Here is a 19,107-nt window from a genome sequence, read left to right on the forward strand (position 1 = left end):
TCACCTGGAAATGTGTTTATTAAGATGCTCCGACCACACCGGTATTTTGGAGAAGTGTGGTGGGTACCTCTGAGTGAGCCTCAAATGGTCCCTAACTTCTGCTACCCATGTCCCTGTGGAATTCTCTCTCTGCTTCTAGCCAATCACACAGAACTGGGGGCTATGGAATCTGTGGTAATGTTTTAAAGACTCTATGTGTAAGCATTACTGCTCAGATGGAAAGGTATTCTGTCACTCGGGAGCCAAGGAAAACTGAGTGTTACAATCTCACCCAAACCTCTTTCAAGAGATTTACTGGGAGAGATGAATCCAGTAGCCGCTTCTGCCAGGGTGGCAGAGGACAGCTGGCCAGGCCAAACAGCCACAAGCTGAACAGACACTGGGTTTATACAGGGTTCCTTAGGGGGCGGAGTTTTTCCAGGGAGATTTCCAGGGTGGGGATTGGTCAGATTTCAGTCTCTGAGCTCAGAATGGCTAGATCGCCTGCTCTGGGATTGGTTGGTTTTCAGCACAGGTTTAGGGTCAGATTTGGCTCTGATTCCAGGACAAAGTGTGTTTCTTTCACGGGTCCCTTTTAAAAGCCTTTTGGCTCTAATTTTAGCCAGGGTGCATTTCTTTCGCTGGCTCTGATTCCAGGACAAAGTGTGTTTCTTTCACTGGTTTCAGGGTCAGGGTCATTTCTTTGGTTCTGGCTGCAGGGACAAAGTGTGTTTCCTTGGCTCTGCTCAGGGTGTGTATCGTTGACTGACCTTTCGCCTACACTGTGGCTGTGTCTGTGTGTCCCCTCTCTTCTCTGGAACCCCTCACTTTTAAGGGAAACATCTTGGTTTGGAGGTTGAAGCTCATCACCGAGAGGAAAGCTCAGCAGGGGCTCCCAGCAGCTGCTCTCACCGTGTCCACCGCCAAGAGCAGAGAGCACCTTTCTTCATTTTCTGCAGTCTAGGATTTCCACCCAGGGGCTGGGCTGACCTGTAGTCAATGAGTCTTCCTAAATCAGCCGGTGTCATCAGGACAATCCCTTATAGGCTCTCAAACCCTCAAGCTGCAGCTAACACAACCACCACAGGAAGCTAACACTAACCATCACCACAGGAAGCTAACACTAACCATCACCACGGGAAGCTAACACTAACCATCACCACAGGAAGCTAACACAACCATCACCACGGGAAGCTAACACTAACCATCACCACGGGAAGCTAACACTAACCATCACCACGGGAAGCTAACACTAACCATCACCACAGGAAATGCTCTATCTTGAGACAGACTTATGTAGCAAACTCTGTGTCTCCTCTCAGTCCACTCTAGGGATGACTGTGGCCCTGTCTAACACATTGACAGTCCCTCTGAGAATGCTCCTGAGCAAGACCTGCCCACAGACACTGCTCTTGCATTCAAAACTCACAGAAAACTGAAGTAAGTGTCTAGGCGTCATCTGTCATGCAGCAAGGCATAACTGATACTGTAACTCAAAACATAAAATATGCAGATTTGGTTCACGAAGCAACTCACCTGTGCCAGGATGTTTTGTTCCCTCATTAGTTTCTGCCGTTCCCGGTTTGGCTTGGTGATGACCACATCCAGAACATCCTGTCCGTTGTTAGTCACATCAGCCACAAAGAAGATGAGGTCTTCCAACAACTTAGTCACAAACCTATCACAGAGAAAAGATGTGACAATTCCGGACTATTAGAAACTAGGCCTGAGAACTGAAACACTAAGAGCGTTAGACTAATTTTAAGAAAACTTAATCAACAAAGCATAAGGACTCATGCAACTGCTACTTGATTTTGACAATATTTCCCATCCAGTTCCAGTTCCTCCTGCCCTCCGCTCCAATCCCAACTCTAATCAAATATTGCAAATGGTTATTAAGTAAAAGTCCATGAGTCTCAAGAGCAAATGGGCGTGGAAGAGGGCACAAGTGTGATTTCATGTCTCCCAGACATTATTGTCAAAGCAAACCTCTGACACCAGGTAACCTCAGCCGGCTAAAGTGAGACTGAATCTCACTGATGCCGCTCGGCGAACATTTAGCTTCAATGCAAATACTTTGTCTTGTTGACTCCACACCTGGACGTGGGTGTTTAGACATGAAAAACAAAAGGTTCAGTTGTGTTGTGACTCTAGGTTACTCTTAAAAAGCTAATGACATGAGTAGAATATTAATATTTCTCATTCTCTCTCTCTCTCTTCCCCCCCCCCTTGGGTATTTAGCCCAAGGAGGCCAGGAGAGGGCATCGGATGGTTATAAGATGCCATATGGGTGCTGGGAACTGAACCTCCATCCTTTGGGAGAACAGCAAATACTTTTAACCACTGAGCTATCTCTCCAGCCCAAGAACATAAAGTCTTGATGGATGGTCACTGTGCATTACTCCTAATACACAGATGTTATTGTTCACTGTAAAGATTTGTCACTAGTATTGTTTTAATAAAACACTAACTGGCCAGTAGCCAGGCAGGAAGTATAGGCTACACTACCAGACTAGGAGAATTCTGGGAAGAGGAAAGGCAGACCCAGAGGAAGCAAGAAGAGAAAGTCTAAAAAAGAAAAGGTACCAAACCACGTGGCTAAACATGGATAAGAGTTATGGGTGAATTTAAGTTGTAAGAGCTAGCGGACAATGAGCCTGAGCAGCAAGCCGAACAGTTTATAATTAATATAAGCCTCTGCATGTTTATTTCGGACTGAATGGCTCTCGGGGATCTGACGTCAGGTTTGGCGTCTGCTCACCTCCTCTCGTTCTGAGTGATGCTGCCATTCTCCAGCTTCCTCACTGTGCCTGCCAGAACTTTGTTGGCATCATTGGCAAAGTCTAAGTCTCGGACCTCGGACAGCGGGACACACACAATGGCAAAAGCTTCTTTGTCTTCCTTAGTCTGGCAAGTTCCAATCTGCAACGTGCGTTTCCATTAAACGACAGCAGCCTCAGGAGACCATGGTCCTCAGCAGTAAGATACACTGCGTGGGTGTGGACATGCCCGTCCCCCACCCTGTTCTTGAAGAGCCGCCGAAGAGCGTTTCTTTCCCACGCCAAACCTCTGCCCAGATACTTCCAAGTAGAGAAGATGCCCCTGGAATCCTCCCGTGCCTTTTTGATGTCCGCACCCTACCTCTCCTCCATCCTACGCACGGCCCTGCTGCGGCCACCCAGGGCAGAGGCCTAAGCACCTGGCAGATGTTCACTCCCACGAACAACCCAGCTGCAACTGTTCTAGTGCCCAGAAAGATGGACTCGGCAGCTGGCAGATGGTGAGCCAGCCCTGGCACACTTACTTTCAGCATGACGGGCCTCTCTTCCTCGGTGTCTATGGGGATGCTGGTGCTTGTTACCCAGGTATTGGTGCACAAATGCCTTAGCCGCACATAGGAGTTCCTGAAAGCAAATGATAGGAAAGTCATGAGAGCTCGCTTGTACATTTATTTGGCTAGCTCTCTTGATTAGTAAGCCATAACTATTAATCTATGTATGTATTTCTACATGGTCTTGTCTTACCGGAGAGTACTGTTAGTCCTTTGGGAGCTACATGGCATCTCCCTGGTGGCTCCTCTCTGCCTCCCTCTCCCCTGGTCTGGTAGCCCTGCCTATGCTTTTCTGCCTGGCTATCAGCCAATCGGTGTTTTATTCATCAACCAGTAAGAAAAACATATATACAGGAGGACCTCCCCACGGCAGGCTGGTAAGAGGGCTCAGAGGACAAAGGGGCTTGCTACCCAGCCATGAGGACCTGAGTTCAATCCCCAGAACCCACTGAAGATGGAAGGCAAGAATCAACTCTACAGATCTGTCCTCTGACCTACACACAGAGACAATAATATTTTTACTTAGCACCCTTTGAGTATTGGCATATTCAGCAGACGCATGTGTGATATGAACAATAAATGTCAGACTGGTAACCACCTCAGGATCTGTCTGGGATAAGAAGCGTCTTACAATCCAGACTGCTGTGGACAGCGTCACTTCCTGGGCCATCAGTGTCACCAGAGAACTTTGTCAAAATGCAACTTCTAAGACCTCCCTGGTCCACTGGGGGTGTGGTCAGCAGTGACTCATTTATCCTGTTCCCAGACAGCCACTAACCTACATGCAGGTGCATTTCAACCAGGAGCTCACAGGATTCACACCCTGCAAGCAACAGTTACACATGTGGCCATGCCTTGAGTCATGAATAACAAAAATCCTCTGCGTAGACACTATGGCAGAATGCTGGAGAGGGCACCTAGGACTCCATTCCGCTCAGACAGCGTCTTCTCCACCTCATCTCGTGTTCCAATTATTTCTTCAACAAGAGTGCACAGCGCCGTTAAAATAAAGAGCCTGTCACTTAGTGTTCAGCCTAAAGCTAAGACGTGAATATGTCATCCAACCTAAAGTAAACATTTTAGGACCAAAGAGAAGACAGGACACCAGACGCCTCAGGAAACTCGTCGTCAAGGTTCTTGCTCTGTTGTGGGATAGTGTTTTAAGCTGTGAGACTTTTGCTTGTGCTCTGCAATGCTTGTTTAATGGTGTAAAGATGTGTTGCTTTTGTTCATGCTGCATTTGTTTAACCCTGAAGCTGTGACTCTTAGCCTGGCGAAAGCACCTGATGGTCTAATGAAGAGCTGAGCAGTGGGGCAGGGGAAAGGTCAGAAGTGGCTGCCAGGCAGGGAGAGAGGATGAAAAGAAGAAGCAAGCTTGAAGGAGAGGAGGACATCAGGGGACAGCCACCCGGCCACCCAGCCACACCGCCAGCCATGGAGTAAGAAGGTAAGCTGTGCAGACGCAGGATAAAAGCCCAGAGGGAAAGGGCACACGGGATCGTTTAAGTTAAGAGAAACTGGCAATGCACACGTCAAAGTAAGGCTGGGCAGTTATAAGTTAGATAAAGTCTGTGTGGGACTCATCTGGGTGGCGAGCCCCCCAAAAATGTCAAAGAGCAAGGAATAATAAGAGTAAAAAAACCAGTGTTGCTCATTCATCAAAGTAGATAAAATACACAGTGAGCTTCAATATCTAGAACGGCAAGCACCTGACCCTTGCCCAAACAACCAGAAATGGCCCTGTGTTAGCTCCCAGCATCCTCCACACTGGCCTAAGCAGGGGATGGTTGTCTACAGCTGCTGTATCCCCTGCCGCCCGAAGCTCTGGAAACTGGCGCCACGGCACACTGTGTGGTGGCCAGCTCCTCTGTTCTGCGCTTACATTTTTCAACACAGGTGAGTTTCCCTTCTTCAAAATGCTTGTGTGGTGGTCTAAACATTGCATGGCTTCCGTGGGCTGGCATGTTAGAATGCTGGATTCCCAGTTGGTAGCCTTGTTAGAGGAAGCATGCCACTGGGGGTCAGCTTTGAGGTTCCAAAAGTCGACCCCATTCTAGCTGGTGGTCTCCTCTCTCTCTCTCTCCCTCTCTCTCTCTCTCTGTCTAGTAGTTATTGCTCAACATATAAGTTCTCAGCTATTGCTACTGAACATGCCTGCCTGTGGCCACGTCCCCTACCATGATGGTCATGAATTCTGACCCTTTGAAACCATGAATCTCCAAACTGCCTTGATCATGGTGCCCCTTCGCAGCAATAGAAAAGCAACAAAGGCAGCTTGGAACCAGGGCAGCTGAGGTTTCAGATTTTATTTTTTAATCATTTCAGTGCAGGTGTTTAATGAGTTCTTTTGGGATGAGAGCCAAGTCTTTTGGGATGACATTCATTTACATTCCATGTGTACCTCAGCCTCCTAGGCCAAAGCTGATTTTTATACAATATTTTAAGTACACCTGCATTTTAACCATAATCTATCACACAAAGTCAGGTGTAGAATTTTCCACTTGTGGCATCATATTGGTTCTCAAAAACTGTCACTTTGTGGGTCATTTCAGATGAGATTTTCAGATCAGGGAAGCTTTAACCCTGGATGAGCCCCTTGAGTCAACCAACAACACTACTGGGCTGCAAACTGAAGAGATGACCCAGACTGACATGATCTTCAAGGACTTAGGGACCAAGTCACAGATGTGTGCTGGTACTCAGGTGTGTGTGACATGGTCTGGTTGTGTACAGTACAAGGCTGCCACTGGGAAACGGTATCTCAGCGCAGACTTTCACAGGCCACAGCGTGAGCACAGACAGGTCAGTTAGCATGCCCTTCTAAGTCGCTGTCTCCCAAACTCTGCTGTCTGTCACCTGCAAAGTTCTTATAAACCCAAAGTCTAGGTTGCAACACACGCCAGTTAAAGTGGTGTCTGGAGTGGGAGGCAGGACTGGTCACAGATTGCTAAGTGTCCACTGGGAGGGAAAGATTGGGAGCTGAACTCGAGGCCCTTGGTCCTAACAGTGCCGTCTGTGGCTTGCTAGAAAATCACTCTCCCAGCCCCACTGAGGACCAAGGACTCAGTCTGTGTATCATCTCCCTGTGGCTGACTTGGGGATCACCAGGCTAAGGCACCACTGTGGAACGTTGTCCTCCGAACATAAAAGCCGAACATAATCAGGACAGGTCTCCCAGAGCTGGGCCTGTTGATGTTCCCTCATGGGGGAGGGGAGGGAGGGTAATTAGGCCCTCAGCTGAGGAAGCCACTCCCTCCCAACTATGTATAGTCTCATCAAGTTCTAGAATGCATGGTAGGGAAAGGTTAGCTGAAGAGGGGGCCATCTGTACAGCATGGTTCAGGAAATGCTGCATTTCATCTTAGAACCCCCTGGGTGATGCTTTTAAAAGATGTGGCGTCCACACCTCACCGTAAGACTGACTTCTTCGTTCTCAGAAGGGCCAGGACCTGTGCTCAGATCTTCCTCAGCCAGTCTGAGAAGATCTGCTCCAACTCAGCCTCTGACCCCCGACCTCTGAGAGTTACCCAGGGTAAATCCAGATAGTGGCTATGAAGGACCTGGCATGGGGCTTGGCACATAGAAAGTATTCGAGGATTTCATATGAGGATGTGCAGGTGACTAGTGTTAAAGGTTTGTTGTTAGCTAAACAGTAAATGGCAGCTGGATCACATTAACACACAATCCCTCACAACAGCGGAAAGAACTTCAACCCTTCTGAACAGCGTTGGCTAACACACACCTCTGTGCAAAGTGAGACTCAGTAACCTTGTGGTGGGCGTACGCACCTGACGGTGAGCCCTTCTCACCATTTCCTTAAGCAAATTCTCCTTCGTTTAATTCAAAACAGACACCCATTTTTGCTGACTTAGATCTAAAACGAGTTAAGTTAGAGTATTAACCAAGGTCCCCACATGTTGTGGCTTGAAAGAAAATGAACCCTACAGAGAGTGGCACTATTAGGAGTGGGTGTGGCCTTGTTGGAGTGGGTGTGGCCTCGTTGGAGGGGGCGTGGCCTTGTTGGAGGAGGCGTGTCACTGTGGAGGCTGGGTTCGAGGCCTCATATGCTCAAGCTGTGCCCAGTGTGGTACTCAGTTCACTCCCTGCTGCCTGTAGATCAAGATGTAGATCTCTCCAGCCCCTTCTCCAGCACCGCGTCTGTCTGCACGCCACCCGCCATGATGATAATGGACTAAACCTCTGAAACTGTAAGCCAGGCCCAGTGAATCACTTTCCGTTATAAGAGTTGCTGTGACAGCTGGGGAACCAGTATCTATCCCTGCCCTTTGGGAGCCCATTCCCTATGGAGGGATGCTCTCTCAGCCTAGATACACTGGAGAAGACCTAGGTCCTGCCCCAAATGATGTGACAGACTTTGATGATCTCCCATGGGAGACCTCACCCTCCCTGGGGGGGGGGGTGGATGGGGGGTGGGATGGGGGGTGGTGAGGGGCATGGGAGGATGGGAGGGAGAGGAAACTGGGATTGGTATGTAGAATAAGATTTTTTTAATTTAAATAAAAATGTATTTAAAAAAAGAAGAAGAAAGAAAGAGTTACTGTGCTCATGGTGTCTCTTCACCGGGATAGAATCTGAGACACCAGACACTTGGCCCAGGCCAAAGCAGCAGAGCGCATGTCTTCGGTGCCTGCATTGGTGAGCAAGGAGCCGGGAGAGACAGACTCACGTCAGGGAGCCTCAGATCTCTGCATACCTCTTTCCAGTGAGGCCACACAGAATAAATCTCCTTTTTCAGCTTTCTGTTTTTAATTTGGCTCTTTTAATTGGCTTAATGAGCACAGGTGGCTGGACCCGACTTGGGGCCCTGGCTGTGACCCACAAGCCCGAGAGCGACCTGCGCTCATGTGTTTATTGGTCTGGCAACCCCATTTCTCATCTGGATGGCCGGGCCATGGTCTGCTCGTGAGTGACAGTCAACAAATACTTCAAACAAGCGAGTGAGCGAGGCAGGAAATCTGACAGATAAAGGATAAAATTCACACTAAAAATGCTATTAGATTATTTTTCATTGCTGTGGCCAAAGTCCACGCAATTAATATTTTTTTCAGGACTTCTTCGGTACCACACGTTTTAATTATTTTACAAATTGATTAAGCTGTGTTAATGTGTTCACCTGAGGGAGGTACGACGCTTTGCACGCATTGTCTTCGCTTGTGTTCCCTTCTACTGAAGAATTTTATTACTGTTACATTTTTATTTCTACCTGTTGGGAAGACTATTCAAAGGAGCACCTGTTCATCCTGATTCCTTTCACTTAATTATTTCTCTTTTATTTTTCTATCCCTCTTTTACCTTGGAACCAGGCAGTCAGCTCTCTGAAGAGTTGTGGCGTCGAGTTCGAAAAGGGATGCGATATCATTTCCATGTGGTACTGAGACCAGCGTGTACATGATCTTCTCCCCTGCTTGGCGCTTCTTCTTTGAGGCCGGAAGCTCTCCGTCCCTCTGTTGAAGAGGTTCAAGGTTATTCGGTGCCTTCAGATGTGGCGTTAGCTGCTCCAGTTAATCAGGAGATAAGGTCTGGTTCGCCATTCTTTCACTGGGCTATAGGAGTGTCTATGCTGCATCCCCCAGAAGGTCAGGGCACACCACACCGCCTTTGTAATGATTAAGGGCAGTCACATGCCCCGAGCTCCCTGGAGGGGTAGCCTAATCTGAGCATGTCCTTAAATCCCAACAGTTATGGCCCCTTCTCCAGAGGTTTCCATACCTGTTTATAACACAGTGATTTAGCCCTCTATATTTACTTCAAACACAGAGAAGCAGCAATGTCCCAAACCCTCTAAATTCCATGGACTCAAGAAGACATACAAACGACCAATGGGTACAGGAAAGGATGCTCAACGCCACCAGTCACAGGGGAAATGTAAATCAAAGCCACGGCGGACAGCACACTGCTAAGGGACAGCATGACACAGCCCAGGGGAGAGAACCCTTGCACCCTGTGGATGGGATGTAAACTGGTGCCATTATCATGAAAACACGCGACCCAGGGACTCTCCCTGTGGGCGTGAGTATGTGAGAGCCATGCAGGGTCACACTCAAATGCAAAAACCACAGTCCCTACCTCACAGAGAGCCCTATGTTCCAGGACTAATCAATAAGTCATCCATGTAAACAGCCGAAGGCAGGCGACAAACAATAGAAGGGGAAGGATGAAAGAAAGGAGAGAGGGATGCAGGGAGCTGAAGGATGACGTTTCACTGGTCCATGAGGAGACTGTCCAGGGACTATGCTGCCCAGCTTTCTCTGGAGGCTCCAAAGGGTAAACTCACAGCCCTGACTGCCAGTAGCAGAGGCATGTGACCCTCCTGTACAGGACCAATGGAACACTATGTGTAATTACAAATATTTTCTTCCTTTTTATGTCAGGGTCTCCCTAAGTAGCCCAGGCTGGCCTCCGACTCACAGCAATCCTCCTGCCTCTGCCTGCCAAACGCTGGAATTAAGAACAAACACTCCTAGCTGGAGTTCCTTCTGGAAAACAAGAGCTCCGAAGTTAAAGATGGTGAAGAACGCAGCAGAGGGAGAGTATGTCAGAGGCGAGGGAAGAAGAGGGAGGGAGGAATCTGGAAGAATAGGAACTTTGTTGCATTTGCAGTGGCAACAAGCTGTTGAAGAACTTTGGGGATTCCATGACGCTGTGGGTGCCAAGAGAATGACAGAGGAGGTGAGCCTGCCCCTCCCTGTGAAAGAGGTGACCAGGATGTCAGAGCTCACAGCTGAGCAGAAAGAGGCAGAGGACTTCATGGACACCCAGAGAGTGAGATCCACACAAGCCTCAGTCCCGCTGCTCTCCCCAAGCCCCACAGCCAGGTGGCTTCTGGGGTCTTGATTCTGGAAGCCCAGGGTCTAAGCACACGTCTGGGGCAGCTGTGGAGGGCCCTGGGGCTGCATGATATGGGGAACACCACCATGAGCCAGAGCAACTGAGTCCCAGCCCACCTGGCTCTGCAACAAGCTACACAGATCCCAGACCAGCCCAGGAACCCGTGAGTGAGGTCTCTCATGCCCACTTCTTCCCAGGGGACCCAATCCCTCTGCCACCCCGAGGATCAAGTTTCCAACACACTGGACGCAGGCAACACAAGCTACCACAGGGCATAAGTGGTTTGGGCAGATAGGGAAGATTGTAATTAAAACGCAACTGAGCTCAGGGAAGAAAGTTCCCATCAGTTGACCTGAACCATATTTTGAAGACAGTCTTTATTGGCAGAAGAGGGGTTCGCAACAGCAACAGCTGGAGGACCAGTGGTGCAGGGTTCCAACAGTGTCTGGTGTAGAGGACAAAAGAAGTTGCCAGCATTCTTGGAAGGATACCGCATGCCTAAAAGAAGTATGTCACCTAATTTCCTGACTGAGCCTTCCCTTCACTTATAATTTAGCCTTGGATGCACGTACTCTGGGGTGAAAACGTGCTAACTGGTACAGCTATTTAGATCTACTTGGGAACTGAAAGTTGATAGTATTTGTGTGGTCTGTGTTCACCCCACCTTTGAGGTGATTTTTGTAGACTTACAAGAAGACTTCAGGTCTAGATTCCTAGGGGTGGCCTCCTACACGGCTCTCCTCGTCTCTGTACTGTGATGCTTGCACTGCAATGACTCTTTTCAAAATAGATATTTTTAAAAACTCACTGATTAGGGTTAATTAAAACAAGCCACTGCTAATTATTCATAGCACTCGAGAGCTGTAACTACGTAGCACACATGGAATGTGCTACAGTTATTTCTCCATCCCTTCCCACTGGTTCTTGGAAAATAGTTTTAATATGAAGAAAATTCCTGTACATAAGCAATTCCACAACTGTGTGTGGAGGAGCTTCCACCGTGCCTATATATCTTTACGAGGGCCTTGCTGTCGGGAGCCTCCTGCTCTGAGTCTCCCACGCTCTAATTTATTTAACAGACTCTGCTTCATAAACAGTTCGGAAGTAAACATTAAGCCTGCCCGTTGGCATTTTTAAGTAATTAAATATGGATAATGAGTTATGAGCATACCAGGAGCCTGGAAGGTGCTCTTCTAAGCAGACCCCACACAGGCTGGAGAAAGACAGGATGGGACCTGGCTTCTGTACCCTTCTTCACTTTGGCTCAGAAGCCTGACTGACCCTGCACACAGGCACTAGGCGCTTGCTCGACAAGTGTCTGTCTTCCTCCCCTACATTAATGCTTTTCCAGATGACACTGTCCTCAGCCTGTGGTCACCTTGGATTCCAAGAAGAGAAATCCTCAACCGGCTCACTGTCCCCCAGCGAGGGTGACCACCAGTAAGGGTGGAGGCTGGGCCCTCAGCAGAAACGATCGCTCTGGGGGAACCCATGGAGTCAGTCAAATGATGGTGGCATAGTAACTTCGGGCAGCCTGTGGAGCCTGGTCTGAGAGAGAGGTAACCAGACAGAGGCTTGACCAGGACTCACAGTTGGGGCCCAGTCTTACTCTGGTTAGACCGAGAGCTTGCGTGAGGATCCCGAAGACAGATGAGCTCACCAGCCCCTCATCCTCTTCCCCTGTGGCCACCCTAAAACTATCTCCTCCCTCCATCCTCTCTCTAACAGGTGTATTAGGATGTCAAGCCTGGCTGGTCAGGACTGCCAGAGCCACCCAAAAGCTCTAGTTACATATATTATCACGAATGTAGCTTCAACAGACAGGAAAGGCAATCCTGTACCTTTGTAACATTAAGACAATTCTGTTCAAGCTCATGGGCTCTGTGGATTCTGTTTATAAACCCACACTGATTTGTAAGAAAAGAAAAAGACAGAGACTGTGGCTCTCTATGGAGGATTTTGGAAGCAGCATAGTTTGCCTTTTATCATTTAAAAAAAAATAAAAAATGTATTCAGAACCTCGGAGCTTAAACAGGTACCTAGTGGAGCACCAGCAAGCTCTCTCTGATGCGCCCAGCTTAGGAGCTCAGGTCTCAGGACGTCACCTGTCCACTGGGTACTTATCATATAGGTGTGCTTCAAATAAGGTGTACATGTGTGGGTGTGCATGCCCCCATGTGTGGGTGCAGAGGGTTGTGTGTGTGTGTCTGTGTCTCTGTATGTGTCTGTGTGTCTGTGTGTGTGTGTCTGTGTGTATGTGTCTGTGTGTCTGTGTGTGTGTGTCTGTGTCTCTGTATGTGACTGTATGTGTCTGTGTGTCTGTGTGTCTGTGTGTGTGTGTATGTGTCTGTGTGTCTGTGTGTATATGTCTGTGTGTGTGTGTGTCTGTGTGTGTCTGTGTGTGTGTATATGTCTGTGTGTGTGTCTGTGTGTGGGTGTATGTGTGTGTATATGTCTGTGTCTGTGTGTCTGCGTGTGTCTGTCTATGTGTGTGTGTCTGTGTGTATGTATATGTCTGTGTGTGTGTGTATGTGTGTGTCTGTGTGTCTGTGTGTGTGTATATGTCTGTGTATGTGTCTGTGTGTGGGTGTATGTGTGTATATATGTCTGTGTCTGTGTGTCTGCGTGTGTCTGTCTGTGTGTGTGTGTCAGAGGTCAATCTTAACCAGCAGCCTGACCCCTCAGCGCCACTGTTACTTAACCCCTGATAATAAAATGAAAAGAGGGGGTCCAATGGGATTGAGTCATGCCCAGAAGTTCTTTTTAAGGGAGATTTATTTATTATGCATACAGTGTTTTTGCTGGGAATTGAACTCGGGACCTTTGGAAGAGCAGGCAATGCTCTTAAGCACTGAGCCGTCTCTTCGGCCCCCAAGTTCAGATGTTCTTGCTGGATCTACTAACCCATTCAAAAACAGACCAGGAAGCTGGGGAGCCACACAAACCCAGCCACCATTAAATCAGGCACTTGGAGCTGGAGCTGAGGCTCAGTTGGTAGAATGTTTGCTATCGTGTGCAAGGCCTTGGGTTCCACGCCTCACACTGCTTAAAGCAGGTGCAGTGGTGTACACGGGTAACCCACTCAGCTGTGGATGGACACAGGCTAGTTCCACGTCTCAGCTGGCGTGGAAAAACACTGCAGGGAGTCAGGCATGAAAGCTGAGGGCCAATTCACTAGCTTCGTCTGTGGGGGATTGTTACACAATAGAGGGACTGCTGGGTTGGGCTGTAATTCTGCACTTAATTTTTGAGGAATTAGCACACTGTATCCATAATGACTCCCCACCCACCAACTATGTAGGAGGCCTCGCTCTCCACAGGCTTGTCAGAGTCTGTTATGTTGTCTTTTTGACAATGGTCATTCTAGCTGGGGTGAGATGATGTTACAATGTGGTTTTGATTTTCATTTTCCTGATGGTTAAAAAAAAAAAAAAATCATGCAACACGATACTGTCTGGGTGAGGATGTTTTAGACAGCACAGGGAACAAAAGCCATACATGCGTGGGATTACATCAAACCATGAAGCTAAGAGCAGAGACGCCTCAGAGAAGGGGGAAATTCGTGCACCTGATGAGGAGTGAGCACCCAGCAAAAGAATAAACAACCCAAAACCATTCTAAACAGGCACTTCTCCAAAGACGACAGACTGATGGACAGGCCGGCAGACAGGCAGACGGGGTGGGGGAGGGATGATACTGAGTTGTTTGCTTTTTTTTTACTTTTGCTTTAGTGTCTGTTTTTGCTCATTTGACTAATAAATTATGACTATGACCATAATTACAGTCATAACTGTGTATATAACGGCAATTGCAAAAATGGTCTTCACTGACAGCCCAGTCAGACCTATTAACGGACCAGCGGTGATGGCGTCGACAGGTCCTCCTCCTGCCTGACCAACACTGTGCACCACAAGGACAGAGTCTTAAATAATGAGGTGGCATCTGCACGTGTGAAAGGGACACATTGCCCCTTCCTGCGCGCCTGAGTCTGCCGCCTTGTACACCTCACCCAAGTGTGCCTCTAACCCAGAGGTCTGTCGGCATCACCTCCACATTAGTTTCCGAACGTTGGGTTGAATAAAGCTAACCCCACTGTCCGCTGTCCGCCACACCCCTGCTACAAAGAGGAGGTGAGCAGAGTGGGCAACGTGAAAAACGCTTGTGAAAATTGGTGTTGAGTGTGGTACTCGCTGGGCAGTGGTGGCGCACACCTTTAATCCCAGCATTCCAATGGGGGGGGGCGGGAGAGACAGAGGCGTTCCTCAAGGACACTTCAAAATATCGAAACATCACACATGGATTGCACTTTTAATTTCTCCCCTCAAACAGAACCCAAATAATTTTAAATACAAGAAGGAGAATCTCCCTGTCCTACCTTAACAACTTGAGTACTTCTCAAGAGGTGGGCGTGTCCCCTAGTGCCCGCTGATATCCCCTAGGCCCTCCTCTTCCTCAGACCATCCCTTCAATTGAGAGAGTCTGTCCTGTGGTCCATAGTCTTCAAGCCTGTTGCTGAGGCTTTGATTTATTCGTATAAACTAGGATAGGAAACATTTAGGACACTCTGAGAGCAACATCTACTCACCGCAGCCTTTCCCTCATTTTGAGCATCTCGATAGTCAGGATTGAGCTGAAAAACAAAGCAAAGCTAGTGTTAAATAAATAAAGAGAGTCTGGGCCAGTGAGATGACTCAGTGGGAAAAGGTGCCTGCTGCAGCCCAGATGGCCTGAGTTCGATCCCTGCATACACCTGCACACTCACATGCACACGCACACACACTTACTTATATACACACATGCCCCCACACACACATATCCCCACATACATACCCAAGACCACACATACACATAACCACACACACACATGCCTCCATACACACACACAAATGCCCACATACACACATGCTCATACACACACATGACCACACACACATGCCCACACATACATGCCCACACACACACATGCTCATACACACACACACACACATATGCCCACACACACACATGCCCATAGACACACATGCTCATACACACACACACACACACACATGCCCACACACAGGTGATCATGCTTAAATACCAGGCGAGGGATGAGTTTTCATCTGTGGTGCTTTTATGGATGCTGACATGAACCTTGGTTTCATACTTGTGTTTGATTTTTATTGAAATACCCTTAACTCTTTATGATTATCTATGTTCATTATTCCACACATATGTGGAGTAATATACATATGGAACATACATATGTACATACATATATGCATATATATAACCCCTCTCTCAAGTTTCTTGTTAGTATTGTCACTACAGAGAAGGAAAAACACTGAGATAAACTCACAGCCACACGCATTCACCACACGCCTCAAATTCTACCTCCTTGTCCCTTCTCCAGTTAGAGTAACAGCTGTAGTTATCAAAGTCGCCAGCCAAGGATGTACAGAAAAAGAATATTGCTAAATGAGGGAGAAAAAGATGTCCTAGGGAAGTTCCTGGATATTTTAAGACTTCAAAGAAAAATACAGCATAGTGTTAAAAAAAAAAAAAACTGAATTATAAATCTGGCAGAAGGGAGAGAGAGAACTCTTGTAATTGATAGAACAATCTCTGAGGAGCAAAATTTGTGGCGAGTGACATTTCAGCCAAGAGTCCTGTCCCTGACCACTGACCCTGTGACCTAGGAAGTAAATGTCAGCCATGCTATGAAGCAGATGTGGCCAGAGCTAGGAGGCAGAAATGAGTGATTTGTGAATAATACAGGTCAGAGGCGGGAGGGAGGGGTCTGTGATGAGCTAATTTATTCAAGAACTGTTCACAGGGACTGAGGTAACCCTTGAAGGTGGGCTGAATTTTCAGCGGCAGGAAAAAATGGGACTTATTTGCAGAGTCTCTTCGTGACAGTTTTAAGAAATGTTTTGGAGAGTTCATCCATTTAACGTCACAATTTCCCACTTCACAGTGGAGGAACTTCACCCAGGCATGTTGTGTCGGGGTGAGAGCGTATGTCTGAGGGATGAAATACACAGTCTGAGTAAATGCGGCCTGCATCTGGCTCTCCTGCGTCCAGAGAGCAGAGAGGTGTCAAACAAAACAGAAGGGTTCCACACTGCAAAGGCTCTTATGTTGAAAGGAAGATCACCCTGGGTCCAAGAGGCTTTTAAACTAAAAGGAAGATCACTCGAGACAAAGGAGGCCTTTACATGGATGCTATAAAATCAATCTTATATGTTTCTCACTCTGCAAGACCACAGAGTAAGCCAAGGTCCCCGCTGAGTGTAGAAACTGAGACAGAAAGATAGGCTTGACTATCAAGTTTTAACCCTGTGCCCGGAAAAAAAATCATTGTGTTACGGTGAAATAACCCAAGCTTTAATAGTATTTGCTACATTTATGAGACAGTGAGACAGGCAAGATCACAGAGCCATGGGAATGGCGGGAGGAGGAGAACACAGATTACTGGAAATCTCAAAAGACGTGGTCTTCACGGACTGCTGAAGACAGTTAAACAGGACGCAACGTGGAGAGGAAGAACCACACCACTGCCTGTTGGCGCCAAGAGTCGAGCCTCAATGCCCCCTGCGGATGCCCTTAGCCTCCCATCCACATGAAACCACAGAAGCCAGGACACATGCTCACATTCTTGCTTTCTTTTTTTTTTAATTGGGGACGGGAACAGGGAGAAACACACCCAGGGGTTTGTGCACGTAAGCGCAGTTCTCGTAAAGACCAGAAGAGGGCACCAGATCCTCTGGCGACATGGGTGCTGAGACCCAACAGCAAGCAGGAGCAACAAACAGGTCCACAGTTTGGAAGCAAGCGCCTTAATGGGCTGAGCCACCTCCCCACTGAATTTCCCCGGCTGGTTTTCTTTTGCTTCCAATTTGGGTTTGGGTTTGTTTGCTTTGGTTGGTGTTTGTTTCTTTGTTTCAGAAAGTGTCTCCTGAAACTCTTGCTGGCCTGAGAATCACTATACAGTTGCTGGAGGGAGTGGGGGTGAGCTTCTGATCCTCCAGTGCCCCCCTCTAGGAGTGCGGGGACACGGGTGTGAGAAGCCAAGCCTGCCTCTTTGCTAGTATTAAGTTTTTAATTAACTGTACCCAGAGCATTGAAATTAGGAAGTAAGTATTTAGTGCCATCTGGTGGAAGCTTGGTGTATCTGCAAACAAATACGCTAGTCCTGTGTGTGTGTGTGTGTGTGTGTGTGTGTGTGTGTGTGTGTGTGTGTGTGTGTGTGTGTGTGTGATTCTTCAGGCACTGGTTGCCTGTTGTTATTGTTGACACCGTGCTTTTCACTGGCTTAGAGCTTTCCTAGTTGTCTAAGCTGACTGGCCAGAGCACCCCAAGGATCCTGTCTCCATCTGTGTTACAAGTACAAGCCACCTAGCTCTTTTTAGGCAGGTTCCAGAGGTCAAACTCGGGGCCTCATGCTTACCCAGGGAGCCCTCTCCCCAGCCCCAGGTGAGCCATGCCTTCTCTAAAGGCGATACCAAAGCCAGCAAGGCAGCATGCACCTGGGAGCTGGAGGCAGGACATCAGAAGCTTGAAGACTCTGAAACAGTGAGTTCCAGCCCAGACAGAATGAGACCCTGTCTTGCAAAACCAAAGGCAACATGGAATCTTTAGCAAATGAAATTATCTTACATTCTCTGATTTGTCTTGTTTTGGAAAGAATTAATTATCAAGTTATTGCTTTGGTGATTAACCTCCATAGTGAGAAAATGTAGGGAGAGGCAGGTTGGAAGCTGTGGTGCTGGAGACGGTTCTAAGGCCCACGGTGGCCTGTTCCTAAGATGACCCCTGCCATAACCGGCATAATAGATCTAAGTCACAACATCAGTGAGTGCACAGCTGTGCTATCCAAATGTGTGCCCCTCACTTTGGCCACCTAACTCCTGTATGTGTCATGAAAGGGACCTACTGAAAGAGAGAGAGAGAGAGAGAGAGCCTAGCGACATGCCTGTGTAACCATATGAAGTCCAAATGCCTTTATTACCTGGTCTGTAGTTAAATACAACCACAGTTTTATAGACCTGCATATTTCTTGAAAACTAACCCACACCATGTAAAACTGTGGGGGGGGGCGGGGGCCTTCTAAACCTTGGCTTACTCTGTGGTCTTGCAGAGCGAGACCCAATTACATCCCCTAGTGCTGTCCTAAGTCATAATGTTTTCTACATTCAGCAAATCCTTCACAAAGACCCTGTCCGTCAGTGGCTTGCAACTGTGCGCGCTGACTGCATAATTAACTGCTCTGAGCTTCCCTTGTTTTCTGCCCATAGGGTCATCACAATTCTCTAAATAACTTAATTTCCTTGCTAAATTCTGGTTAAGAGAGTTCTGTTGGACTTCACATTCACAAATAAAGCTACTTTTCGGCTGTTAGTTTTAAAGTTGCCATCTTTAAGCTTGCTGGTTTTAGCACGCCGTGCACCTAGATGCTGATAATTTAAACATCTGCTAAAGCCAGAGGTCTCAGATGTAGATGCTGGAAGCAATCAATACAGTAAGAGCCCATATACGGCTCGGTGATGAGCTGTGTAAGTTCCCCCGCAGACTGCAAGCACTTAGCAGCTAGCAGCCGAGCCTTAACATCTGTGCCTCCAACACCGCATCAGAGCAGCTCTTCCACACAGAGGCGCTCGATAAGTGACTGTTTCCTGTCAGGTTAATGTAGAGTAAGGTTCCTTGGCCTCCAGACGCTTTGTGTTTGGGACCAGATAATTCTGTCAGCGGAGGAGAAGAAGGCCCTCTCTATTAGCCCTCCTTGAGGTCTAGCCACAGATGCCAGCCCGTTCCCCAATTACATCGGTCAACCATCTCCAGATAGTGTCAACACCACTGACAAACTACATCAGGACAGTAGTCCAAAACCAGCATCCAGCCCGAACACAGTGTTACATTTTTTACCTAAGGTTTTTATTGCTTTTTTTTAACTGTCAGTAAAAGGTAAC

The 19,107-nt window shown here is 47.8% G+C and overlaps 1 protein-coding gene across 1 annotated transcript in view; it reads right to left on the minus strand.

The window, feature by feature from the left end:
* Window positions 1-19,107, minus strand: part of Itpr2 (inositol 1,4,5-trisphosphate receptor type 2) — a 356,230-nt gene that overhangs the window by 257,407 nt on the left and 79,716 nt on the right. The window contains exons 10-14 of the mRNA XM_051173394.1: window positions 14,745-14,789; window positions 8,624-8,775; window positions 3,284-3,383; window positions 2,741-2,901; window positions 1,516-1,657 (exon numbers count right to left, since the gene is read on the minus strand). Coding sequence (XP_051029351.1) covers window positions 1,516-1,657; window positions 2,741-2,901; window positions 3,284-3,383; window positions 8,624-8,775; window positions 14,745-14,789 — 600 coding nt within the window. The remainder of the gene's footprint in view (window positions 1-1,515; window positions 1,658-2,740; window positions 2,902-3,283; window positions 3,384-8,623; window positions 8,776-14,744; window positions 14,790-19,107) is intronic.

Source organism: Phodopus roborovskii, unplaced genomic scaffold, assembly GCF_943737965.1.
Source record: "Phodopus roborovskii unplaced genomic scaffold, PHOROB, whole genome shotgun sequence".
NCBI lineage: Eukaryota > Metazoa > Chordata > Mammalia > Rodentia > Cricetidae > Phodopus > Phodopus roborovskii.